Here is a 27,816-nt window from a genome sequence, read left to right as displayed (position 1 = left end):
CCTGCTCTAATAGGAATTCTGCAGGAATTCCACTACTGACATCACGAGTGATGTCAGTAGGGCCGCCCACAAACGGCAGGTGTTCCTAAGGGAAAGCCTGCGTTTGTGCACCCCCCCCGCCTACAAAATGGGGCGAGCTGTCAATCAACATCGACAGCTGCCCCGTCTTGTAGTGAGCCCTGGAGCTGCCGTCGCTCGCGCATGCGCAGGGGCCAAACATCGACCCGCTTGCGAGCGGGTCTGAATCAGGCCCTTGGTGTACCTTAACCGCGGGGTTGCTCAGGGAGATAGCCTGATTCGGGCAGCTCTGCTCAAGCAGTCTTGTTTGGCTCCCGTGTATTTCAGCTCAGTTTAGCCACTTAGCGTCCACCGGGGTCTGTTGAAACACCACGATGTAATCTTATGCGCTTGCCGCGCTTCCTCCGTACGGTTAGTATTCGGCACGACACTCCAGTGTCGTATGCCCAAATCAAAGTGCTGTAAATGGGGGGGTCCACTGACGCGTTTCGCCCTAATTTATAAGGGCTTTATCTAAGAGTGATTAAGCCCTTATAAATTGTATACTGAATGTTGAAATCATATAAATCGTTTTATCCATGTGATCCCAGCATTATAGTTATTCCTAATTATATTTATTGCAATGTATTGTTATTGTTATATATGTATACTGTCATTTTAGTTTTAATTGGTGATTAAAATATTCTCATTATTGGGGAACCTGACTGCTATTTCATTTTTTTCTACCATCTCACAACTTGGTTTTATGAAATAAGCGCAATCCCATCTTTATGGAGCATACACACGGTCAGATTTGTCAGACTTGTCAGATTTGTCAGATGAACGACTGAACGATTGAACGATTTGAACGATTTTACCAAAGTTTTGAACGATTTGAACGATTGAACGATTTTTGACTGCATTAAAATGAATGGAATCGTCCAAGTCTGACTGCAAACCCATCAGATGTCAGATATCGTTATCTGACAAACGGGAACGCGCATCGTTGATCGTCCATCGTTCAGGCATGTCAGATATGAACGATTTTCCTTCAGATATGAACGACTGAACGATTTTTAAATCGTTATCGTTCATATCTGAAGGAAAAATCTGATCGTGTGTATGCACCATTAGTATATAGGCTCTGAGACAGGGGCCCTCCAGCTGCTGTTGAACTACACAACCCAGCATGCACTGCCACCTGTTTTGATATAACAGCATGCTAAAGCTATGGCAGTGCATGCTGGGATGTGTAGTTCCACAGCAGCTGGAGGGCCAAGGTTGACCCGGCAGACCCCCCTGAAGCTGGGAGCTGACTAATAGAGACTACTGAGACTTGTAGTCCCACAGCGGCTGAGAGAGTGAGAGCTACGGGGGGAGGGAGCATGGTGTGGGACTAGAAGTCCCAGCATGCCCTGTCAGGCTGTGAGAGCTGTCACAGCAGCTGGCTGCGAGTCCCGGTGTGGGACTACAGGTCCCAGCATGCCCCGGCTGTGTGAGAGTGGGAGGGAGGGGCCTAGATGTTGTGATGGGGGCCGGAAGTGAGCGCGGTGCCACTAGTATAGGCATTTCCGGTGACGTCAGGGCCGGCCGCCATTAGAGCCGCAGCTGAGGGGAAGCCCGGACCCGTGACAGCACCGAGCAGCGGCCGCGGCGGACTCTCCCCCCTCCCCCCCACCTCCTCCCCCCCCCGGCGCCGTCTCCTCAGCCTCCAGCCACGGCCGCTCCCGGAGAGGAAACTCTGGCCTCCGCTTCCGCCTCCTCCTCCTCCGACTCGGACACCGGCCGAGCGTCCCCTCCCCCGCGGAAGAAGCTCCGAGCCTCGGAGGAGGCGGCTCTCCTGGTACTCGGCAGCAGGGGCTTCAGCGGCGGGAACATGCAGGCCAACGGGGCGGCAGCGGGGGGCTCGGGCGGGCCGGAGCCGGGGAGCGGGTGCCCCCCCTCCCCGGCCGCCCAGAACGGGGAGTCCTCCGGCGGGGAGCCGGCTCACTCCAACGGGCTGCCCAGCACCGGCCCGGCCGCCGCCGCCAGCAGTAGCAGCAGCAGCAACAACGGGGCCGCCGCCAGCACCGAGCACACGGAGCAGCCGGGCCTGAAGAAGAAGAAGCGGCTGAGCCAGGCCGACGAGGACGTCATCCGCCTGATAGGGCAGCACCTGCACGGCCTGGGCCTCAAGTAAGTGGCCTGTGTATGTCTGTGTCTACCCAGACCCCCTGTACCTATACCGAGAGCTGTCACCCCCTGTACCTATACTGAGACCCCCTGTACCTATACTGAGACCCCTGTACCTATACCGAGAGCTGTCACCCCCTGTACCTATACTGAGACCCCCTGTACCTATACTGAGACCCCCTGTACCTATACTGAGACCCCTGTACCTATACCGAGAGCTGTCACCCCCTGTACTTATACTGAGACCCCCTGTACCTATACCGAGAGCTGTCACCCCCTGTACCTATACTGAGACCCCCTGTACCTATACTGAGACCCCTGTACCTATACCGAGAGCTGTCACCCCCTGTACTTATACTGAGACCCCCTGTACCTATACCGAGAGCTGTCACACCCTGTACTTATACTGAGACCCCCTGTACCTATACCGAGAGCTGTCACCCCCTGTATACTGAGACCCCCCTGTACTTATACCGAGAGCTGTCACCCCCTGTACCTATACTGAGACCCCCTGTACCTATACCGAGAGCTGTCACCCCCTGTACCTATACTGAGACCCCCTGTACCTATACCGAGAGCTGTCACCCCCTGTACCTATACTGAGACCCCCTGTACATATACCGAGAGCTGTCACCCCCTGTACCTATACTGAGACCCCCTGTACATATACCGAGAGCTGTCACCCCCTGTACTTATACTGAGACCCCCTGTACCTATACCGAGAGCTGTCACCCCCTGTATACTGAGACCCCCCTGTACTTATACTGAGAGCTGTCACCCCCTGTACCTATACTGAGACCCCCTGTACCTATACCAAGAGCTGTCACCCCCTGTATCTATACTGAGACCCCCCTGTACCTATACCGAGAGCTGTCACCCCCTGTATCTATACTGAGACCCCCTGTACTTATACTGAGAGCTGTCACCCCCTGTAACTATACTGAGATCCCCCTGTACCTATACAGAGATCCCCTGTACCTATACTGAGAGCTGTCACCCCCTGTACCTATACTGAGAGCTGTCACCCCCTGTACCTATACTGAGAGCTGTCACCCCCTGTACCTATACTGAGAGCTGTCACCCCCTGTACCTATACAGAGATCCCCTGTACCTATACTGAGAGCTGTCACCCCCTGTACCTATACAGAGATCCCCTGTACCTATACTGAGAGCTGTCACCCCCTGTACCTATACAGAGATCCCCTCTGCCTATACTGAGAGCTGTCACCCCCTGTACCTATACAGAGATCCCCTCTGCCTATACTGAGAGCTGTCACCCCCTGTACCTATACAGAGATCCCCTCTGCCTATACTGAGAGCTGTCACCCCCCTGTACCTATACAGAGATCCCCTCTGCCTATACTGAGAGCTGTCACCCCCCTGTACCTATACAGAGATCCCCTCTACCTATACTGAGAGCTGTCACCCCCCTGTACCTATACAGAGATCCCCTCTACCTATACTGAGAGCTGTCACCCCCCTGTACCTATACAGAGATCCCCTCTACCTATACTGAGAGCTGTCACCCCCCTGTACCTATACAGAGATCCCCTCTACCTATACTGAGAGCTGTCACCCCCCTGTACCTATACAGAGATCCCCTCTACCTATACTGAGAGCTGTCACCCCCCTGTACCTATACAGAGATCCCCTCTACCTATACTGAGAGCTGTCACCCCCCTGTACCTATACAGAGATCCCCTCTACCTATACTGAGAGCTGTCACCCCCCTGTACCTATACAGAGATCCCATCTACCTATACTGAGAGCTGTCACCCCCCTGTACCTATACAGAGATCCCCTCTACCTATACTGAGAGCTGTCACCCCCCTGTACCTATACAGAGATCCCCTCTACCTATACTGAGAGCTGTCACCCCCCTGTACCTATACAGAGATCCCCTCTACCTATACTGAGAGCTGTCACCCCCCTGTACCTATACAGAGATCCCCTCTACCTATACTGAGAGCTGTCACCCCCCTGTACCTATACAGAGATCCCCTCTACCTATACTGAGAGCTGTCACCCCCCTGTACCTATACAGAGATCCCCTCTACCTATACTGAGAGCTGTCACCCCCCTGTACCTATACAGAGATCCCCTCTACCTATACTGAGAGCTGTCACCCCCCTGTACCTATACAGAGATCCCCTCTACCTATACTGAGAGCTGTCACCCCCTGTACCTATACAGAGATCCCCTCTACCTATACTGAGAGCTGAGACCCCCTGTACCTATACTGAGACCCCCTGTACCTTTACTATACTGAGCGCTGTCACCCCTATACAGAGACCCCCTGTACCTATACTGAGACCCCCTGTACCTTTACTATACTGAGCGCTGTCACCCCTATACAGAGACCCCCTGTACCTATACTGAGACCCCCTGTACCTTTACTATACTGAGCGCTGTCACCCCTATACAGAGATCACCTGTACCTATACTGAGAGCTGTCACCCCCTGTACCTATGCTGAGAGCTGTCACCCCCTATACAGAGATTACCTGTACCTATGCTGAGAGCTGTCACCCCTGTACCTATGCTGAGAGCTGTCACCCCCTGTACCTATGCTAAGAGCTGTCACCCCCTGTACCTATACAGAGATCACCTGTACCTATACTGAGAGCTGTCACCCCCTGTACCTATACAGAGATCACCTGTACCTATACTGAGAGCTGTCACCCCCCTGTACCTATACAGAGATCCCTGTACCTATACTGAGAGCTGTCATCCCCTGTACCTATACTGACCCTCTGTACCTATACTATAATGAGAGCTGTCACCCCCTGTACCTATAATGAGAGCTGTCACCCCCTGTACCTATACTGAGAGCTGTCATCCCCTGTACATATACAGAGATCACCTGTACCTATACTGAAAGCTGTCACCCCCTGTACCTATACTGAGACCCCATGTACCTACGGTATACAGAGAACCCCTGTACGTGTACTGAGAGCTGTCACTCCCTGTAACTAAACTGAGATCCCCTGTACTGAGAGCTGTCACCCCCTGTACCTATAGAGATACCCCATACCTATACCGAGAGCTGTCACCCTCTGTACCTATACTGAGATCCCCTGTACTGAGAGCTGTCACCCCCTGTACCTTTACAGAGATCCCCTGTGCCTATACTGAGAGCTGTCACCCCCTGTACCTATACAGGGATCCCCCTGTACCTATACAGAGATCCCCTCTACCTATACTGAGAGCTGAGACCCCCTGTACCTATACTGAGACCCCCTGTACCTTTACTATACTGAGCGCTGTCACCCCTATACAGAGACCCCCTGTACCTATACTGAGACCCCCTGTACCTTTACTATACTGAGCGCTGTCACCCCTATACAGAGACCCCCTGTACCTATACTGAGACCCCCTGTACCTTTACTATACTGAGCGCTGTCACCCCTATACAGAGATCACCTGTACCTATACTGAGAGCTGTCACCCCCTGTACCTATGCTGAGAGCTGTCACCCCCTATACAGAGATTACCTGTACCTATGCTGAGAGCTGTCACCCCTGTACCTATGCTGAGAGCTGTCACCCCCTGTACCTATGCTAAGAGCTGTCACCCCCTGTACCTATACAGAGATCACCTGTACCTATACTGAGAGCTGTCACCCCCTGTACCTATACAGAGATCACCTGTACCTATACTGAGAGCTGTCACCCCCTGTACCTATACAGAGATCCCTGTACCTATACTGAGAGCTGTCATCCCCTGTACCTATACTGACCCTCTGTACCTATACTATAATGAGAGCTGTCACCCCCTGTACCTATAATGAGAGCTGTCACCCCCTGTACCTATACTGAGAGCTGTCATCCCCTGTACATATACAGAGATCACCTGTACCTATACTGAAAGCTGTCACCCCCTGTACCTATACTGAGACCCCATGTACCTACGGTATACAGAGAACCCCTGTACGTGTACTGAGAGCTGTCACTCCCTGTAACTAAACTGAGATCCCCTGTACTGAGAGCTGTCACCCCCTGTACCTATAGAGATACCCCATACCTATACCGAGAGCTGTCACCCTCTGTACCTATACTGAGATCCCCTGTACTGAGAGCTGTCACCCCCTGTACCTTTACAGAGATCCCCTGTGCCTATACTGAGAGCTGTCACCCCCTGTACCTATACAGGGATCCCCCTGTACCTATACAGGGATCCCCCTGTACCTATACAGGGATCCCCCTGTACCTATACAGGGATCCCCCTGTACCTATACAGGGATCCCCCTGTACCTATACAGGGATCCCCCTGTACCGGTAATGACAGCTCTCCGTATATATACATGTATCGATATCTTCTGTACATATACCGGAATCTGTAATCACCTCTACATTTTCTGAGATCTGTGAGTGTTCTGTGTTCATACTGAGATCCCCTATACATATACCGAGCTGTCATTGTGTGTACATTGTAGACATACTGAGATCTGTCACTGTTCCCCTGACAGATTGTACAGTATATACTGGTATATGAAGGCAATTAATCTGTCTGCTGTACACACTGACAGATCTCAGTATATGTAGGGGGAATAGTGACAGATCCCTGTATATAAAGGAGAGCCTCATAATGTATACAGAGATCTGTTACTATCTGTCGTGATATGCAGTATATACTGAGATCTGTGTCACTGGCTGTCATGACGTATTATATACCGAGATCTGTCACATTCCATATATCCCGAGTTTAGAAGCACTGTGTCCTAATACATCAAGATCTATCCCTGGCTTTCATGATATACAGTATATGCCAAGATCTTTCACTGCCCGTATATAATTTGTATCGTTCATTGAGACCACTATGTACCAATATATACATAGATTAGGGACGCTGTGTTTCTATATTCAAAGTATATACAGAGACCTGTCACACTCCTATATCAAGAGCGAAGTCACTGGCTATCACTGTGTACAATATATACTAAGAAGTGTGGCACCGTGCTCGCTACCTTGTCCGAAAATGTTCAAAACTGCCCACTGGTTTCACGGTTCTGTTTATATCTGTATTTACTGAATCAGTTATGTAGTATAACTATCTACCCGTCAATACTGAGCAGTCTCGTGGCTGTCACTGTGCACCCATTTATACTGCACTTTGTCACTATGCTTTGTACCTGTAGATCCTGAGATCTGCTCACGACTTCCTGTATATACTATAATCTGCGTCAGGCTGGCGCTGTTTGGTGTGTACCCGCTATGTGCTGAAATCTGAGCGATCGACTCTCTGAGCTTTGTGTGTCCGGTACATACCGAGGTCATTGGCTTGCTCTCTTTGGACTGCACACATGCATACCGAGACCCGTAACCTTGACTTACTGGGGACAATGCAAATGTTTTTTGGGCGCCCCAACGGAGAAATTCATTTGTTGCTCCATTTGGGCGCAAGTGTCACTTGCGCGTGCCCAAAAGCCCAGGGTTTAGCTGTGTATAGCAGCTGACCCCGGGTAAAGTCCTGCTTTGGGCGCCCAAACTTCTGACTTATCGCACATTTTGTGCTCTCCTCCCCGGGAGTCTGCGAGCTGAAATTTGTGCAGCCGCGGATATTCACCCCCGAACGGAGCAGCAATTGAATTGCTCCTTCGGGTACCCGAAAGAAATAGCCGCTGCTAAAACTATTGAATCACTCCCACTGTGCTTTGTGTATAGTATATACTAAAATCGGTGGTGTAAGCTGCCACTGTGCTTTGTGTGTACATCATATATATTGTGATTGGAGTCGGTCTCGCTGTCCTTTGTGTGTACCGGTATATACTGAGATCTGCCATTGGTGTGCATACTGTATCTGTACAGATACCTGTCGTGTTGGATATTACTGTATACACTGTGATGAGTCACTGACATCTAAATGAAGAGACCTTTGTGTATACATAGATATACCGAGATCTTAGTCACTGACCTCTTTTGTGTGTGTGTGTGTGTATATAAAACGATTTCAATTGCTGCACTGTCTGTCGCTAATCTAAGTCCCTGACCCCAATTGGCCGAGAGCTGTGTGACTGACACTTGGGTGTCTGGATCAGTGACCTTACAGATTGGACGTCTTGGCTGCTCACCCCCTATAGACACACATACAGAGAATTCTGGACCACTTCCTGCCAGTAGGCCTATTTACAGACATCAGGCCCGCTGTCATTCTGTAGATATGTCTGCTTACTAATTCCACTTGTGCTAAATCCAGATTGCTGGACGTATTTACACAGTTATCTATAGCGCCCATCCCCTGTATGCACAGGGATTTGTACTGCCGGCCTCCTATAGAGTGAGAGGGCACTTGGTATCTATAGGTGAGTACGACCTGTCATTGTATACAGATAACTGGATCTGTACACAGTTGATCTGCACCTCTACCTACAGCTGACGCTGATGGGTTTAGATAGCATAGCAGGGCGTTGGGTTTCGGGGGGGGGGGGGGGTTAGGGTTAGGCACCCCTAGGGGGGAGGATTAGGTACGAAGGGGGGATACTTAGGTTTAGGCACTAACTGGGAGGGTTCGGGTTAGGCTACAAGATGGGAGGGTTGGGGGGGGGGGGGGGGAGGTAAGTATACTTATGTATATGGTCGGGATGCTGCTGTCGGTATTCTGACAGGAGGCATGCCGACAGCCGGCTTTTCATCCCAATTCCGTATATGGAGTAAGCAGCAGTAATTGTTGGGGTTTAGCCATTTGGGCTGAAAGTTATCCTCTGCTGTATAGCCTGTATGTAATTCAGCGTTCACTGTATATACAGCTGGCACTGTACATGGCATGCAGCCTGTTCACCAGGCCTGAAAATACATGCACGGCCTTGGCCTCAAGTCAGTGTCTGTTTATAGATGGGGCTTATCTTTGTGCAACCAGGCCTGTGTTTCTGGGCCTAGCTCTCAAGTGTCAGATATATTTGTATTAATGATTAGCCAATGCTTATAGCATACATCTCACCTGGTCTGTATGTAATAGAGTTGTACCCAGGGGAGAGCACAGGCTTCTCATTTTTGAATTGCTTATTTTTAAGGATAAGAATGATCTGATAACCATCTGTACAGTGCCTTTAGTGAATAAGCCTATTTACAGAAAGAATACAGTGTCCTTCGGGTGTATTCCAGCTTTCTACCAAATCGGGGGCTCATTTGCAACGCTCTGTCTATATTAAGGAGCTCCTATGATGCTTACTAAAAATGGGAAACAAGATGCCTGTAATGCCTGGTTGACACCATTTCTTGCTCCTTCAGTATTTATACAATATTTCATTATTATATCCTATATAAGCCATAGTTGCATTAACCAAAGGGCTCGATTCAATTCAACGCGAATTGAATAGCGCTGGGAATGAGCCCCCGGAGCTTTTCTTTTAAGCCCGCTGTTAACCCCAACTAAAGATTTCTTCTCGCATCCCTTCTGGGGTGCGAGCAGAAATCCGACAAAAGTACAGGCGTCGATGCTGTTTCCTGCGGGAAATTTAGTCGGAAAATGCCCGTTCCCGCGACCAAACATCCTGTTTAAGACGTGAGGGGCGGGAGAACGGGCATTCCCCGAACAGTGCGCAGAATTGAATAGCTGCGGGAGCTCCTTCTCGACACTATTCAATTTGCGTTGAATTGAATCAAGCCCAAAGAGTTGCGTGGCTTGATAGTTCTTTAAAGTGGCGCTTAGATCAGTAAAAAAAAAAATATTGAGCATAGTATTAAGGATTATATAGGCTGGATGTATGTTTTTATATTGCTCGGACTTAATCGTGAGCGCTCCGTTAGCTCTTGATGTATTCACGTACATGCGTATTACATTGGGGTACTTTGTTGCTGAGCTTTTTACGTGACTGCCTTGGTTCCTGCGTTCTGGTCGTTGATCAGCACAATTTGTACCCTGATTGCATTATAAGCCAATGTTTCCAGCTGTAGCCACTCTGCACTATAGGCTGCCTGCATCTGTAATGGTGAGCGATTGGTGCTATCACTGCCATAACGCTGGTGCTGCAGGGGAAGCTGCTCAAAGCTACGCTTAGCCTCTGCCACAACGTTCAGAAATGCTGCTCTCCTCAGACACAACTTGCTGCATATATACTGTATATATTTATGCATTGTGTGTTTTGTTACGTCTGGCCTTTGTCTTCCATCTTGTGCAGTAGATGGGAAGGTGCATTTTAGTGTCTTTAGGCAGAGAAGAGGTTAATGTTGGCCAGCCCTGTAAGGGTGGTTAAGGGGGGGTGATGTTTACACCCAGCAGGGGCTGAGGAAGAGGAGGGCTTACTGCTCTAGTGACACAAGCGAGGGAGGGAGCTGGTTGTTACTGTTGGATGTGGGGGGATGTGCAGAATTGGAGGAATCCTTAGGGCCTGGGGGGGGGTTTCTAACAGACTAAATGAGTATAGGATTATGTTATAACATAACCAGGCGCTGTGGATTCATAGTCACAGAACACGACTTGCCTTGCTCTGTGTAACAAACAGGATGGTGCTCCCTTTTCACTAATGGGGGTCGATTCAATTCGCAGCGTGCGTAGATCAGCCGCCATTGCGGTAACCTCTAACTTGCGGATTTTAATGTACACCCCATTGTAGCTGCAAATTAAATGCCTAATTTAGGGGTAATCTAGGGTGACATTGCTGGCAATCTAGTGCTACATTGTTGTAATTACCTACACAGCTTACCTTTGGCAATGATACGATTATGCACGAGCAGGACGATGTTTTCCGTTGCAATGGCGTGGAAACTTGCACTGGCCTCATGGGGGGGTCGATTTCAATTTGGCGCATAAGCCGGGAATTTGGTCCTGGAGCTATTCAATTCAGCACGCTGTTTAGTCCGACTATTACAAGATAAGTCAGAGAATGTTGGTTCTCGCAGCTTAACAGGAGTTTAGTCGTAGAATGCCGGTTCTCGTGACTAAAGTGTCGACTGCAAGGCTGTTAGCGCCACGCACAGCCGGAAAACGGCCTCGCGGCTGTCACTTTAGTCGGATTTCTCCTCGCACCCCTATGAAAGTGCGAGAATAAATCATTTAGTTGACCTAACAGAGCGCTGAATTGAATAGCTCTCGAACCAACTTCCGATTCAATTCAGCGCGAGGTAAATAGCGCCGGGAGATAACTCCCGGAGCTATTCAATTCATCGCGCTGTTAGGTCGGGGAAGGCTCGTTATCGCGCCTTAAACAGGGTGTTTAGGCGCGATAACGGGCATTCCCCGACCTAACTTCCCGGCGCGAGGCTGTTTTCCCGGCGCTAAGGGCAGAAAACAGCCTCGCGCCGGGACTTTTGTCGGATTTCTTCTCTCATCCCCGTAGGGATGAGAGCTGAAATCATTAGTCGGACTTGTCAGCGCGGTGTATTGAATAGCTCCGGGAGCTAACTCCCGAAGCTATTTACATCGCGCTGAATAGAATCAAGCCCATAGATTTGCATTCACCTTCTTCTTAAGGGGCCTATCCATTACACGACTTTGAACAATCCAACCAAAACCAGAAGGTTTTGATCGCATTGTTCACAAAGTCGTGTAATGGATAGCCGGCAAGGACCAGCAATGCGCGTGCGCGCTGGGTCCTTGCCGACCCCGACTATCTACTGAACATGCCAGTCAACCTGACGACGCTCGTCAGCAGCGTGTTCAGAGATAGGAGGTCGGGCTCTTGCACCGAATGACGTTCAGTCTTTCAGGTCGCTTAATGGATAGGCCTCTTTAGACAACCGAATCGACCGCTCTCAACGCAGACGTTTTGTACGCAGCCCTGAGGCACTGTGTAGAAAAATCTGCGAGTTCAGGGCTGGTGTAAGTGCCACATGTGAGCGATACAGGGCAAGCAGACTCGCAAATAATTGAGTCAAACCCATGGTTTTAACCTGTGATTCTCACCTGGGTATGACTTGCCATTGGCAGAAGACACTGGTGACTGCATGCTGGTCTATGAATGAAATGCAAAACCCCTGGCACATTATACAGTAATTGTTCAGCATTGATTGGTTTGGCAACAGTTCTCTGGCCTGTCTACATTAAATAAGCATGCAAACACATAATTAATTACGCTATATTAATAAACATCTTTTTGAGGAAGACCTGCCCAAGTGCATACCGCTTGTGTGTGTTTACAGATGGAGTGTGCCATGCATTGTAGCCCACTAAACTGGTAGAAGTGTTAAACCTGTTTTGCGTGACGTAATGGACGACAGGGTCATGGTAAGTTGACCAGGATTCTGACACTGTATCTCTCTTGCAGCCAGACAGTTGATCTCCTCATGCAAGAATCAGGATGTCGCTTAGAGCATTCCTCTGCTACCAAATTCCGCAATCATGTCATGGAAGGCGAGTGGGATAAGGTAATACTGGTACTTCCACTCCATTAAGCCTTTCGCGGTAGGGCCTTAGTTATAGGGTGTACAGTGTCTCCATAGATCTGATGTCATAGACTCTTTGGCAGGTCTTCTATTCTCTTGCGCTCTGTGCAGAATTAATGACATTGTTTTTTGTTTTTTTTACTGCAGAGAGTTTATTATATTTACATTCTAATATTTTTCGATTTGATCTTTGCAGGCGGAGAATGATCTTAATGAACTAAAGTCTTTAGTGCACTCCCCTCATGCTGTTATGGTAAGAAACCTTTCATGTTTTATTACACTGATTATGATCACATTTATCCCTTTAAAAACAAAATGTTATGTTGTGTGAGTCGGATCTTAATGCAGACAAATAAGCTTATAGTCTATTTTTTCATGGGCACAGACAGATCAGTGTGTGGCACTCTAGCTGCGGTGGAACTACGCATCCCAGTATGCCCTGTCACGGTTGCGCATGTCCTAACGGCAAAACTGTGGCAGAGCATGCTGGGATGTCTAGTTTCACAACAGCTAGAGTGTCACACGTTGCCTACCCCTGGGTTAGACTAAAGTAATAAGATGGCTTTTCAGATGGCTATGAAAGAATTACGGTTGTGGGAGAGCCTTTTTGGGTGGGTAGATAGACCTGTGAAGGTTAAAGATGAGGTTTGAGATGTATGAAGGCTGCATGTGTGTGTGTATATTGTTAAAAAAAAAAAAAAAATGAGAGCCCCCGCAAAGCATAACCAGCCCCAGACTCCTGAGCCAGTCCTGGTTCTTAAAATACGGAGGACAAAATGTGCAGGGTTCCCCCATACTTTATGAACCAGCACTGGGCTCGGTGAGCCAGTCCTGGTATTAACAATATGGGGGAAAATATGGCGTGGGGTGTCCCCGTATTTTTTAAGACCAGCAACCGGACTCAAACTAGCCGGGGTGTAATGCCACAGTCAGGGGACCCTTTCACCGGGTCACCCCGGCCAAAGCACTAACACCCCAAGCTAGTCGCCATAGGCCGGAGATCTCAGGGGAGGTGGGATCCCCCTGCAAGAAGGGATCCTCACCCCCCCTCCCGATCACCCCAGGCTGAAGTCCGGGGCTCTTCCCTGCACCCCTGGCTGGTGAGTGCTGGGATATTAGTGTAAATAATAGATGTGTACTATTGTTATTTAAAGTGTTCCTAGCGTGCCTGCCCTTTGGCAATTGTGGAACTACAAGTGCTAGAAAGCGGCTGGTAATGGTACCCCTGGTGCTAGCTTTAAAAAAATACGGAGACCCTCACGCCGTTTTTTTTCCCTGGTATTTTTAAAACCAGGACTGGCTGACAGAGCCCAGTGTTGGTTCATAAAATACGGGGGAACCCTACACATTTTGTCCCTCGTGTTTTTAGAACCCTTTATTTTGCTATTTAAGGGCAGAAACATACACAGATCACACTGATCTGTGCTTGTTTCTGATGAACTTGCAGCTCACAGGAAGGTGAATTGATTTCCCGAATTTGGACCCAAATTTGTCTGTTCTCGTGAGTGTTTTGAAACTCTATTATTGCTAAATTCCCGAATCTGATCGATACTAGTGAAAAGTTACTCGAGTTTGGCCGATAGTGAATTGAAGCGTGTTTGCGAACTTTCCTGACTTTTCCTGGAGCAAAGGAGAATTCTCTCCCGAGTTTGACGCTAGTAAATTTCCGAGTTGTAAAAACTCTCCAGAGAATGCTTACTCGACCAAACTCTTATTTGTAGTAAATATACCCGCTCGTGATGAACTATTACACCTCTTGATTATGGCATCGGGATGAGACTTTGTTGCAGTATTGTCTATGGAAAGGTTTATCATAAGCAGCTGGGGCTTATTGGTTTGATTTTAGTACTGTAAAAAACTAACATAATAAAAATCCTTCCTATGTAGGAGGTGTTCATTCATTGATCCTCTACTTGTACATAATGGAGGTGTGCTGAAGCTTATGTTGTAGCCGATGGTCCAGTCAACTTTTTCATAGTGACTTAGAATGTGAATCCAGCATTCACAGAAATATGGCAGCCCGCAGCAATCTTTTTCGAAGTGTTTTTCTGGCAAGAGCTGTTAATGATATGTAAAGATGGGATAACAATAAATACTGTCCTCCATAATAAGCCTTAATAAAACCTTCTGCACTCGAGTGGGTCTGCATGTGGGCTATAGAGTTGGCACGCGGGGCACTCTGTCAAGAATGTATTGAAGGATAATACATCTGACAATATATACACCCATCCACTGCTTCGTAGTCCATTGTCTCTGCTCTTTGCATGACCAAACCCACAAGTGCGTATTGCAATGTGGTGATGCAGCCGGACTGGTCTCCTGCGCTGTGGTCTTGGAGCGTTTTTTATTAAACTAGCTGCTTTCAGTTGACGCCTGTCTTGCAAGTTAATTTCTACCTACAGTGAAATAGAGGCATGTGCGGATAACCGGTATCCGGTTGCCTGATCGACCTCAGTTAGATCGACAATACATACATCAGCCACCGTACATCGACTCCTTCGAGGTCGACAAACTATAGATCGACCGCACCTCTATATCGACAAACACGAGATCGACACGGACATTAGATTATTATCTATTTATATGGCGCCACAAGTGTTCCGCAGCGCCTTACATAGTACATAGAACTAATAGGTAAACAAGTAACTTACAGTACAATACAATACAGTGCAGGACAAGGACACGATCGACACTACATATGATCGACCAAAGCATACTGACAATATGAAGATTGACAACACACATGATAGACATAATAAAAGATTGAAACTAAATCGGTAGTCAGGTAATAGATCGACATATAAAAGATCGACGAGTCCAAGTTCGACACCAAATAGGTCGACAGTTAATACATCGACAAATAATTGATCGACAATACAAAAAGTTATACATCCTAGATGCTGCACTGCTTACAGCACATCCCCCGCCGCTACTTTCAACCGTGGCACTGCAGGTCCCAGCCAGCCCTTACATCCCTGCAAGCGCTCCTGGCAATGCAAGCCCCAACATCCACCCTGCAGCCCTTGTCCCTAATTGCTGGGCACCTTCATGCTCTGCAGTGCTCCCCTTCATCAACCCCCACCCTCCCTGTGCTCCCCGCTATTCCTGAGCGCCATAACCTGGGCGCATCTTCACCCTGGCAATAACAAGCCGTCTAGCTTAAGAAGCTGCCCGCTAGTAGCGGTGCAGCGCCTTAAGCTAGGCGGCTTGTTATTGAAACTGTGCAGATGCCCCCAGGCCCAGGCTACCGTCTGGCTTAAGACGCTGCCCGCTAATAGTGGGGCAGCGTCTTAAGCTAGATGGCTTGTTATTGCCGGGGAGAAAATGCCCCCAAGTCCAGGCATAGTGGGCAGCACTGGGAGGGGGGGTTGATGAAGGGGTGCACAGCAATTAGGGACAAGGGCTGCAGGGTGGATGTTGGGGCTTGCATTGCCAGGAGCGCTTGCAGGGATGTAAGGGCTGGCTGGGACCTGCAGTGCCACGGTTGAAAGTAGCGGCGGAGGATGTGCTATTAGCGGTATAGCATCTAGGATGTGTACCTTTTTGTATTGTCGATCTATTAACTGTCGAACCTATTTAATTTCGATCTTGGTTTCGAACTTGGACTCGTCGATCTTTCTCCTTCAGGGTCCATAGGGGTCCACAGGGTGACCTTGGGGTATAGCTGGATCCTGGATCCTCGGGCACCACGGAGTTAAAGCTTTCAGCTGCTCCCAGGATGCACTTGGGTCCATCCTCCCCTATACCCCGCCCCCGAACCACAGGCACCTCAGTTTAAGATGGTGCCCAGCCGGAGTCGGGTCACCCTGCGGGGGGGCTGCAGGAGCAGCCCCCTAAAGCTTTTTATTTTTTTCTAAATTTTTAATAAGTTTTTCTACAGAGCGGCAGCCCACGCTGTCGCTCCTTCTCCCTGCTGGCGCCACGACGCCAGCACTGAACTGGGGATCGCGGCGGGGGAAGCCAGTCTGTACTAGCCGGACTCTGGTTTCCCCCGGGACTGCTGCCGGGGAGATCCAAGGTAAGCCGCGCACCGCTGATTAGCGGCGGTGCGCGGGTTCCTTTTAAAAATGCAGTCCCATGCCCCCGGTTCTAGGGGACAGACCGGGGGCACAAGCGGTGGCGGCGGGCCCCCCCTCCAGCGGAGGCATACCCCGCCAGACCACTAGACCACCAGGGTAAATAAGGCAAGCGGGATGCCGGCAACCTTGGGGGTTAATATGCTAGCCAGGGGAGGAAGCCTTCCCTGTCTAGCGGCTCCTCCCCTCAGCTCAGCGCGCCTTTCAACACGTAGTCTGGCGTCGCTGAGCTGCAGTTACACGGCCACTCCTCCTCTGAGGTCTCCAGCGGCCATTTTCTCTGTGGCAGCGCAGATACTCTCAGGGAGCACGCGGACCGGTCCCCCTGTGTACCTCTCCCCTGACAAGGACAGTGTACACAGCACTATAGCCCTCCCGGACACTGAATCTGGCAGGTTGATTGTAGTGGAAAGGTGCAGTGAGTATAACTTCTCTGCATGGTATGTGACTTTTGCTAGTGCTGCCTGTCTGTGCTAATTTCTGCTTACTGTCAGCTTATTCCTATCCCTTTCCTTCTCCTACAAGCCCTACAGGTGTGCGGGGGAAGGGTGTTTCTACTGACCTCACTTATATAGATCACGTATTTGTGAGGTCCGTCACATACAGTTGTGTGCTACACAGTACCATATTGTGGGCTGTTGTCCAGCACACTGGTGAGAGCGCACGTTTTCTTCCTGTGTCATAACTGTATATTTAATTATATAGTCTGTCATGTCTGAGGAGGAGATTGAGCACTCCGGGGCTCCGGTATTGTTCTTCTGCAGGCGCTGTTCTGCAGGAGTGGATAGGGAGGATTTGTCGCAGGACGGCCTGTGCGGACGGTGCCAGGCGATCCCTGGTACGTCTAAACCTCCTATGTCGCAGGAGCCACCATGGGCTATGTTTTCCCAGGTGCTGGTGTCCATCGCGGACCGTCTGTCGGTCCCGACTGCCGTCCCTACTAGGGCGTTGCCCCAGCCTACCATCCCCCATTCCCCGGGTGTCCCACAATTATTGCAGACTCCCCCGGGGTCTCAGCCTGTTGGTCCCTATGCGGGGTTGCCAATGTATATACAGTCCACCCCGGTGGCGCAGCAGGCTGTGGTGCCGTTTCAGGCTCCTGTGGCAGCTCCTCCACCCTGGGTGGATGCGCTTTCCCACACTGTCCAAGATTTGGCGGCAGCATCTTCGGCTTTTCAGTCGATGTTGCGCAGTGACGTGCCCTACAGGGTGTCTAAACGCACAGTTATGGCGCAGGCTGCGCATTTTTCGGACTCTGAGGGGTCCTCGGATGATGGCGAGGTGCAGGATGACTCAGATGCCTCAGTCCAGGAGGTAGACACTAAGTCTTCCATCAATGTGCGGGCTCTGGTTAGGGCGGTGCGGACCATTCTTCTTATTGTGGATGAGGCTCCCGCTCCCAAGTCGAGGTATCCTAGTTTTAAAAAAGCTAAGGTTACTTCTGCAGTGTTCCCTTTGTCTGATCAGTTGACGGATCACATGGTGGTGGCCTGGCAGACGCCCAGTAAGCGATTCTTGCCACAGAAGCGGTTGGCGTCCAACTATCCGTTTCCGGAGGCGCATTGTAAGAAATGGGAACTCCGCCTGCGGTTGATTGCCATGTAACACGCCTCATCAGGAGTGCTACTTTGCCATTGCCGTCTATATCCTCGCTGAAGGATCCTACGGACAGGAAGGTGGAGACTTGTCTAAAGTCTATTTATTCTCTCTCAGGGGCTGTGGCCCGGCCGTCCATGGCCATCTCCTGGGTGGCCAAGGCCATTGAGGGGTGGGCCAACGCCTTGGAGGACACGTTTACGGATGAAGCTCCGGATGTCCAGAGGGCGTTGTTAGGACAGATGAGAGATGCCGCCTCCTACATTGGAGAAGCATCTTTGGATGCTAGCCTGCTGACCCCTAGGGTTTCGGCGGCAGCAGTGTCTGCTCGCAGATCCTTGTGGTTGAGGTCTTGGAGAGCAGACGTGGATTCAAAGAAAGGCTTTGAGGCTTTACCTTTTAATGGAGAGTTACTATTTGGTCCGGACCTGGACAAAATAGTAGATACCCTGGCAAAATCCAAGTCAGCCTTCCTCCCTTCAGCTGCTACACCTGCTAAGGTCCGGAGCTCGGCCTTTCGCTCCTTTCGGGTTCAGGGCAAGGCAAAAGGTCAGTCCTTCCCGAGGCAGTCCGCAACCAAGACCGCCTCAAAGCCAAACAAGCAAGCCTGGAGTGCTAGGCACCCTTCTTCCAAGCAAGAAGATAAGCCTTCGGCATGATGGGGTGGGCCTCCCTCTGGGGGACCTCCGAGTGGGAGGCCGACTTCTTCAATTCGCCTAGTGCTGGCACAATACCACCACGGATGCCTGGGTGCGAGAAGTGGTCTCCCAGGGGTACGCCCTGTATTTTCGGCACAGGCCGCCTCGCCAGTTTTTTTGCACGAGTCCTTCTCAGGACAAAACCAAGGCCTTGCAGGTTCAGGAAGCCATAGAGGCCTTGCTGACGGCGGGGGTCATTATACACGTGCCACAATCTCAACGTGGGATGGGGTATTACTCTACGCTGTTTCTGGTGCAGAAACCCAATGGCTCTCATCGCCCCATCCTCAATTTGAAGTCCCTGAACAGATTTCTCAGGGTTCCCAAATTCAGGATGGAAACTTTGCGTTCCATCATTCTGGCGATGGAACCGGGGGATTATATGGTCTCCCTGGATATCCAGGACACCTACCTTCATGGGCCTATAGCAACATCGCACCAACGGTTTCTGCGGTTTGCTATTCTCCACTACCAATTCAGGGCTCTACCCTTTGGCCTCTCCACGGCACCAAGGGTATTTACCAAGGTGATGGCGGTCATGGCGGCTCACCTTCGGAGCCAGGGGATACGGTTGCTACCGTATCTAGACGACCTCCTCTTGCTGGCAAGCTCCCCGGAGGTACTGATCCAGCATCTCCACCTGACGGTCGCTTGTCTACAGGCGCACGGGTGGTAGATCAACTGGAAGAAGTCCTCCCTCATCCCATCTCAGTGGATGGTTCATTTGGGGGCCCTTCTGGACTCTCAACGGATTTTTCTGACTCCAGAGAAGGTCTCCTCCTTACAGCTGCGGAATCACAGTTGTCTGAGCAGGGGCAGAGTGTCTGTGCACTCAGCGATGAGAGTTTTGTGGTCCATGGTGTCGGCATTCGACATGGTGGAGTTTGGCCAGTTCCATTCCAGGCCCCTGCAGAGGCTGATTCTTTCGGAATGGAACGGATTGCCACACAGGATCCGCTCTCAGTTGCTGGTGTTGTCCTCGGAGGTGCGTCTGTCCCTGGCCTGGTGGCTACAGACGGCTCATCTCCTCGAGGGGCGCCCCTTTTGGATCCCGGAGTGGGTTCTGCTCACGACAGATGCCAGTCTCCGGGGTTGGGGGGCGGTGACAGGCTCCTTGTCACTTCAGGGTCGTTGGTCGGCGGAGGAAGCGATTCTTCCCATCAACATCCTGGAACTGCGGGCAGTGTACAGAGCCCTGCAGTCGTCCGGCACCGCTCTTCACGGAAGGGCCGTTCAGATGCAGTCGGACAACGCCACCACGGTGGCATACATCAATCACCAGGGAGGGACTCGCAGTCGAGCTGCGATGTCGGAGGTTTCCCGTGTCCTGGCTTGGGCGGAGCGCTATCTTCCAGCTCTCTCGGCAGTCTTCATCCCGGGAGTCCTCAATTGGGAGGCGGACTTCCTCAGCCGTTACGACGTGCATCCCGGGGAATGGTCGCTTCATCCAGAGGTATTCCAACTACTCGTGGACAAGTGGGGGCTGCCGGAACTGGACCTGATGGCGTCCCGTCACAATCACAAGCTGCCCGTATACGGATCAAGGACAAGGGACACAGGCGCAAGTCTGATAGACGCGCTGTCGGTGAAATGGTTGTTTCGCCTGGCTTACTTGTTCCCTCCGATATCTCTGTTGCCTCGGGTCCTGCGCAAGTTCAAGCAGGACGGAGGCACACTGATCCTGATGGCCCCAGCGTGGCCCAGAAGGCCGTGGTACTCCGATCTGCGGAGCCTGTCCATCGACGCTCCGTACCTCAACGACGGGACCTGTTGTCTCAGGAGCCCTGTCTTCACCCGGATCTGGGTCGACTATCTTTGACGGCGTGGCTCTTGAGACAGCCGTCCTGAGGTCTCGGGGCTTTTCTAGCTCCGTTATTACTACCATGCTGAGGGCGTGCAAGCCTGCTTCCGCGAGGATCTACCACAGAGTGTGGCACACTTAATTTCAGTGGTGCGAGGCCAGAAGATATGATCCCCAGGTGTTCCGGGTTTTGCGTATTCTGGCTTTCCTTCAGTCGGGTTTGGAATTAGGATTACGTCTTTCCTCGCTGAAGGTGCACTTGTCTGCTCTGTCGGTGTGGTTCCAGCGCAGGATTGCTGCTATGCCGGATGTACACACCTTTTTCCAGGGTATTTTAAGAATCCAGCCTCCCTTTGTGCCACCTGTGGCCCCGTGGGATTTGGCGGTGGTTCTTCGGGCCTTACTGGGTCCTCCTTTTGAGCCCTTGGAGTCAGTAGAGCTCAAGTGACTAACTTTTAAGACTGTTTTTCTCTTGGCAATTGCTTCTGCCAGGAGGGTTTCGGATTTGGGGGCGCTTTCCTGTCGTCCCCCTTTTCTGGTTTTTCATCAGGACAGAGCGGTGCTTCGCACTCGTCCTGATTTTCTGCCTAAGGTGGTTTCCAGGTTCCACATTAATCAGGAAATTGTTGTACCAGCCTTTCAGTCGCCTGATCTTTCAGCTGGGGAGGCTTCCTTAGACGTTGTCCGTGCACTCCAGGTTTATGTGGACCGGACTAGTTCGGTGAGGAAGTCGGATTCTTTGTTTATCCTCTTTGGTTTTCACAAGAGGGGTTGGCCTGCCAACAAACCGACTCTGTCCCGTTGGCTTCGTTCTGTTATTATTGAGGCTTATATGCAGGAGGGTTTACCTGTTCCAGCCTCTGTTAAGGCTCATTCCACTCGGTCTGTGGGCCCTTCTTGGGCTGCTAGCCGTGGCGCCTCTGCTGTTCAGCTGTGTAAGGTCTTCCATTCACCTGGTCTTCCATTCAGACCTTTTTGAGGTTCTATGCGTTTGACACCTTTGCCTCTCAGGATGCATCCTTTGGGCGCCGGGTTCTCCTATCAGCACAGGAGCGTCCCCGCCCTTAGTTGGACTGCTTTGGGACATCCCCAAGGTCACCCTGTGGACCCCTATGGACCCTGAAGTAGAAAACAAGAGATATGGTAAGAACTTACCTTTTGTTATCTCTGTTTCTACGAAGTCCATAGGGTCCACAGGGCACCCGCCCTGACGCACCTGGCTTCATATGGGCTCTGTGACTGGTCACCGGTTTTCCGTCTCCCATTTCTGTGAGTATGGTTCTTGTGTGTTCCAGTCTTCCTTCTCTCTGTTTCGTCTCCTCCTCCGGCCTGGGCTGCTTACCAACTGAGGTGCCTGTGGCTCGGGGGCGGGGTATAGGGGAGGATGGACCCAAGTGCATCCTGGGAGCAGCTGAAAGCTTTAACTCCGTGGTGCCCGAGGATCCAGGATCCAGCTATACCCCAAGGTCACCCTGTGGACCCTATGGACTTCGTAGAAACAGAGATAACAAAGGTAAGTTCTTACCATATCTCTTGTTTTTATATGTTGATATATTAACTGTCAACCTATTTATATGTCGACCTAGGAAGCATTTATCTATTGTTACTGTCAGACTTTACATTGTCTATTAGTTGTCGATCTAAGTACCGTTGCCCTTATATACCTGTCTCTTAGATATTCAATATATTACATATCGAGCTATTGTCACGTTCGACTATATTACAGTCTAATGTTACTGTCTATCTATGGTAAGTTTATCTACACTCCCTGTCTAACTAGCGTGGTCGACCCATTTATTGTCTGTCTAGACACTGGCGCTCTATTAATCCACACCCCAGATAAACCTACAGTCATGTGCATAAATATTGGGACATTGTCAGAATTTTCATTCACCACCACAGAATTCACCACCACAATGGCTTTGAATGAAACAAACAAGATGTGCTTTAACTGCAGACTTTCAGATTTAATTTGAGGGTAATTACATCCAAATCAGGTGAACGGTGTAGGAATTGCAACGGTTTCTATATGTGCCTCCCACTTTTTAAGGGGCCAAAAGTAATGGGACTATCAACTCAAAAGCTATTTCATGGACAGGTGTGGGCTATTCCCTCGTTATTTCATTATCAATTAAGCAGGTAAAAGGTCTGGAGTTGATTCTAGGTGTGCCATTAGCATTTGGAATCAGTTGCTGTCGACTCTCAATATGAGATCCAAAGAGCTGTCACTATCAATGAAGCAAGCCATCATTAGGCTGAAAAATCAAAACAAACCCATCAGAGAGATAGCAAAAACATTAGGTGTATCCAAATCAGCAACACCAAAAGACCCGGAAGACCACAGAAACAACTGTGGTGGATGACAGAAGAATTATTTCCCTGGTGAAGAAAAGCCCCTTCACAACAGTTGGCCAAATCAAGAACACTCTCCAGGAGGTAGGTGTATATGTGTCAAAGTCAACAATCAAGAGAAGACTTCACAAGAGTTAATATATAGGGTTCACCACAAGATGTAAACCATTGGTGAGCCACAAAAACAGGAAGACCAGATTAGAGTTTGCCAAACAACATCTAAAAAAGCCATTACAGTTCTGGAACAACATCCTATGGACAGATGAGACAAAGATCAACTTGTACCAGAGTGATGGGAAGAGAAGAGTATGGAGAAGGAAAGGAACTGCTCATGATCCAAAACATACCACCTCATCAGTGAAGCATGGTGGTGGTAGTGTTATGGCGTGGGCATGTATGGCTGCCAATGGAACTGGTTCCCTTGTATTTATTGATGATGTGACTGCTGACAAATGCAGCAGAATGAATTCAGAAGTGTTTCGGGCAATATTATATGCTCATATTCAGTCAAATTCTTCAGAACTCATTGGACGGCGCTTCACAATGCAGATGGACAATGACCCGAAGCATACTGCAAAAGCAACCAAAGAGTTTTTTAAGGCTAAAAAGTGGAATGTTATGCAATGGCCAAGTCAATCCCCTGACCTGAATCCGATTGAGCATGCATTTCACTTAAATGAAGACAAAACTGAAGGGAAAATGCCCCAAGAACAAGCAGGAACTGAAGACATTTGCAGTAGAGGCCTGGCAGAGCATCACCAGGGATGAAACCCAGTGTCTATGCGTTCCAGACTTCAGGCTGTAATTGCCTGCAAAGGATTTGCAACAAAGTATTAAAAAGTGAAAGTTAGATTTAGGATTGTTTAGTTTGTCCCATTACTTTTGGCCCCTTAAAAAGTGGGAGGCACATATAGAAACTGTTGTAATTCCTACACCGTTCACCTGATTTGGATGTAATTATCCTCAAATTAAATCTGAAAGTCTGCAGCTAAAGCACATCTTGTTTGTTTCATTTCAAAGCCATTGTGGTAGTGAATAGAGGCCAAATTATGAAAATTCTGTCAATGTCCCAATATCTATGCACCTGACTGTATGCCCACATGTTATGAGTGTGTGTGTGTGTGTGTGTGTGTGCTTGCTTTGTTAAAAATAGAAGCAAAGAGTTTGTTAAAAACCTGATATGTAATGGCTGACGGGTCATTCTGTGCCAGGCAGCGAATGTCCGTGTCGTGCAGACTAGCACACTCTCGTTCATTGTACAATGCAAATGTGTAGAGGTGATTTATCCATCACAAAACCCTAAGAACAATGGGCATTTAACCTTCTAGAAATCCATCTTTCCTGTGATGTCTCTGCAACAAAGCTGAAGCATTGAAATGATTTGCTGTGAAATATTCCCACCCCCCACATCTTTTTATTTATATTTATTTTGCATAAAATGTGCCACTTAAATTCTTGTATCTACCTACAGTTAATGGCTTATATAAATTGGTGCCCTGTTGATTAATGTTATGTTACATAGTGCTTCACTTAACGAGGGCAGCTACAGGCGACATCTGAAGACGCCAAAGGTGTCCAACCCCAGCCATGGAGACCTTCCTGCCGAATCTAGCTTTCAGTTTATATATTTTCTGGGCTCTGGTGACTGACAAGTGAAATAGTCATCGGCCAGCCAGATTCAGTCCAGTGTTGTCAGCCTGTTGTCCACACTGATGTTTGCAGTCGGTTAAGGATTTTGAAACAATAATTGTGATGCTAACAAACAATTTGGTGCAGTAGTAAGCTTGGAATGCTTGTGAGCATGAAATAAACTTATTGTCATTTTTCTATAAGGCCGTACTAATATTTAATTGGATGGGGTGTGTCTATCAGGGTCTTGTGTGGCTTTGGTTCTCTTCTCAGTCAGTGCAGAGTTATTCTTGGTACAATGGCTTTCCATTATATTCTAGACTTCCGTATCTTTCTGCCCCTGCTAAGAAAGCTGCGTGTTCATATTCTGTGCCATGAGAGCAGTGGGTACACCTTGGCGGCATTCTCTCATTCGCACGCATATTGAGCTAGGTTTTCTGTAATGGCTCCCCTGTCCTCGCGGTCCAGATTCCCCTCCCCTTTCTTCTCCCTCATGTTTCTCTTCATCTCAGCCTTGTGGGAATCCTCAGGCAGGCAGCAATCTGCCGATAGTGGAGTGTAACCCTGTCTTGGTGGCCCTTCGCCAACAGGGAGACTCTGGCATAGTTCGGTGTGGGGGGCAAACCACTCTTCACTTTTGTCAAACCGGCACACAGTATTTCCGAATGCTTTCATTCCGTGTTGGAGGGGGCACGGTCCTAGGCTTGGTGTGACCACAATGTGCATTGAGGTTCATGTCTTTATTAAACGTTAACATCGTTAACCTGTACGGATCGTCGCGATGTAGCGATCCTGCAACCTGACATCGCAGGATCGGTGAAATCCTAAATGTTAAATTTCATCGATCCTGCGTCGGATTGCCGAACATCCATGGTCGGCGTTTCCGATCCCATGGCGACGATACGTGAATCAACACTAACTTTTAACAGGACGCTCTGCTCCGTGCGCTGGTGGCTTGGTGGGCGAGGACTATGGTAGGAGTTGATCAGCGCCACTGTCACATGACTACCCCTGTGCACAGAGGTCACACAGAGGCTCACTGGATCAGAAGGGTGGACAAAGTCTACTCTCAACACCCCCCCTTCCCCCTTTTTGCTCCCCAGGCTTCTTTTGAGGGGGTCTAATGCAGGGCTTGACAAATCTTTGTAAAAATCCAGGAGCCAGCTTAAAAGATTAGGAGCCAGACCATTGTCCGCTAGGGGCAGGTACTGGTGGCCGGCACATACATTTGGAAGGGCAGTTATTGGCAAGAGGGGTGGCACACATACAGAACCCCGCACTGATGGCAAAACACACTACATGGGGTACCTCTAATAAAGCAATGCTTCCCCAACCCCCCCTCCAAAGCAGCACCTGCGGTGGAGCTGATGGAAGGCTACCCCATATACCACCATAGAGACTTTCCCCAGACCGTTAAGTCAATGCATCAGGCTGAGAAAATTTGTAGGGGAACTTCAAGTACCCGCAGGTACTGTAAGAGCCCCAGTACCGGATTGCCGGCTTATCTACCTCACCCTGTGGGAGGGGTATCGGCCACTTGCTTTTAAAGCCAGGGTCCTCCTCCCCATTGGACACGGTCTGCATAGGCTCCCTGTAAAGTTGATCCCTCAGGTGTGAGTCTGAGGAGCCGCGGCAGCCCCAGCACCACCCTGCAGCCAGCCAAGTCCTTCAGGTCCTGAGGCCTCTTGCAGAAGACATCTATCAAGCTGACCTGCAGTAACTCCCGTCAGGCCGGGCAGGCTCAGTAGCCGCTGGCGGGCAGCACGGTGGCTTGGCCCGTCAGTCAGTTACTCTGTCCATCCCCCCCCTTACACATTGTTGACGCTGTTGGGAGACTGGGGCATCTTCTCCTTCACCACACACACACATGAGGTGGAGCCACACTGAGTGTGGCGGGTACACACTCCTCCTCCTGTGACGTGCACGCCCCGTCAACTACTGCTAGCACCTGTCGGAGGAGCTTTTTTTTTTTTTTTTTTTATATATATATATATATACAGTTAGCTTTATTTGTAGTGTTCATAAAATCGTGGTCACCATGGGACCGGGATTTGTCGAGCCATGGTCTATTGGTTACATGGAGGAGGTTTAGGAGCATGTGGGGGATGTGATGGGCATGTACAAGTGTGTTCTCATACATCTAGCCTCAATACACCATGTGGCGTGAGTGAGCTGCCAGGCCCCATGGGCCTATGCTAGTGACGAGGGTCTAATTTTTTGCCCAAAAAATGCATCTTGGTCACAATACGATGTACCTGGAAACTGCACTAATTATTTTGATAGGTGACAATTTGTATATCTGTATGCGACCGAGTCTGTAAATGACGAACAATGGAACTTGGCGTAGAGAAAAGCCGCGTACAGATATACAAGTGATGCATATCGTAGTGCTCACGCTAGGCTGTTTTAGGAGGGAACCGCGCCCTGCCCGCTTTTTAAAGTACAAAATGCACCCTGCTAAACAGCCTGGCCGCTACTGTTCTGCCACCGCGTAAATAGATGGCGTGCGCATCTATTCACGTTTAAGGGAGAGCTTGGAGGAAGCCCAGCACCTCCGTAGGTGCTGGGCACACCCCGATTAGTGACGCAGACGGGTGGGCACGTCCCCCAATATAGATGACCTGGGGGACACAAAACAGTCTTAACCCCCCCCCCCACTGGTGACGTTTGCTCCAAATCCTGCCGGAAATACTATATCATATTAGTGCAGTCTCCAGGTACGTCCTAGTCTCATCGCATTGCGTCTAAGATGCGTTTTCGGACTAAAAAGAAACAAGAAGGACACTTGTCACAATCAGAGTCTAATAACAGGACCTGGCGGCTGAGAAGGGCTGTTTGGACTGACTGCCGGCAACAATGTATGAGGACATATGTACGTGGCAATGTGGAGAGGTCTGTGGGCCTGAGGGGGCTAGTTTGATGGACATATAAACTACCTTTGTGAAGGAGGTGGAGGGGCAGGCAGCCTATTACAGGAGGAAGGAAAGATGTATAGCTAAAGCCTTTGTGCAGCGTGTGTTTGTAGGGATCAATGATCCCTTTGTTTACATATCACGCCTATATCCATCACCCTGAAAAAAAAAAAATAAACCCCTCTCCCCACGACGGCCTGTTGCCCTCTACTCCCAGGTTCCTGGTGACCTATTTTGTATGCGGGATGGGTACAGATGACAGAAG

At 49.7% G+C, this 27,816-nt stretch overlaps 1 protein-coding gene across 1 annotated transcript in view; it reads left to right on the top strand.

The window, feature by feature from the left end:
* Positions 1-1,780: 1,780 nt before the first annotated feature.
* Positions 1,781-27,816, top strand: part of WDR26 (WD repeat domain 26) — a 93,658-nt gene continuing 67,622 nt past the window's right edge. The window contains exons 1-3 of the mRNA XM_088450345.1: positions 1,781-2,172; positions 12,370-12,469; positions 12,684-12,740. Of these exons, the coding sequence (XP_088306471.1) occupies positions 1,874-2,172; positions 12,370-12,469; positions 12,684-12,740 (456 nt within the window). The 5' untranslated portion in view covers positions 1,781-1,873. The remainder of the gene's footprint in view (positions 2,173-12,369; positions 12,470-12,683; positions 12,741-27,816) is intronic.

Source organism: Taudactylus pleione, unplaced genomic scaffold, assembly GCF_031769625.1.
Source record: "Taudactylus pleione unplaced genomic scaffold, aTauple2 ptg000516l, whole genome shotgun sequence".
In the NCBI taxonomy this organism is placed as follows: Eukaryota; Metazoa; Chordata; class Amphibia; order Anura; family Myobatrachidae; genus Taudactylus; species Taudactylus pleione.
This window is presented reverse-complemented; position numbering and strand designations above follow the sequence as displayed.